Source organism: Phalaenopsis equestris, unplaced genomic scaffold, assembly GCF_001263595.1.
Source record: "Phalaenopsis equestris unplaced genomic scaffold, ASM126359v1 Scaffold182014, whole genome shotgun sequence".
Lineage (NCBI taxonomy): Eukaryota > Viridiplantae > Streptophyta > Magnoliopsida > Asparagales > Orchidaceae > Phalaenopsis > Phalaenopsis equestris.
Genome location: NW_018201963.1, coordinates 1 through 532, shown reverse-complemented (window position 1 = coordinate 532; position 532 = coordinate 1). Strand labels below are relative to the sequence as shown.

At 38.2% G+C, this 532-nt stretch overlaps 1 protein-coding gene across 1 annotated transcript; it reads right to left on the bottom strand.

The window, feature by feature from the left end:
• Positions 1-46: 46 nt before the first annotated feature.
• Positions 47-449, bottom strand: LOC110034292 (DEAD-box ATP-dependent RNA helicase 53-like; the record flags this gene model as incomplete). Its single annotated transcript, XM_020738570.1, has 2 exons — positions 47-271; positions 351-449. Coding segments are annotated over 2 exons (324 nt in total), but the record flags the coding sequence as incomplete, so codon positions are not given.
• Positions 450-532: the final 83 nt, after the last annotated feature.

Here is a 532-nt window from a genome sequence, read left to right as displayed (position 1 = left end):
AAAAAAAAAATAGAAGAGATGAAAAAAGAAAAGTTCAACCACGCACCAAGTCAACATTAGGAATATCCAGTCCACGAGCGGCAACATCTGTAGCAATCAAAATGCTAAACCGACCATCCCGGAAGCCAGCAAGTGTTCTCTCTCTCTGGTTTTGGGAAATATCACCATGCAAAGCCTCACAAGGATAGCTCCTGCTCATAGCATAAGCCAAACGATCAGCATCCCGTTTGGTTTGGGTGAAAACTATGCATTTTCCTCCCTTGGCATGTTCCTATACAAGAACAATGAAAAATTAGTTCAAAATTAAGACGTTATATAAAGGAATCCCAATTTATTCAACGACCACTTGCCTTGACCAGTGGGCCAAGTATTGATGGTTTTCCATAATTATCAGATGCAATAGAAAAAAGACTAATTCCTTCGGCTAACTTCTGGTCCGAATCACCAACCTGTGAAGCAAATCAGAATATTTAGTTCACATTAATGTCAAATGCATCAAAATGCTTGCAAACAGTTTACAAAAAAAAAAAAA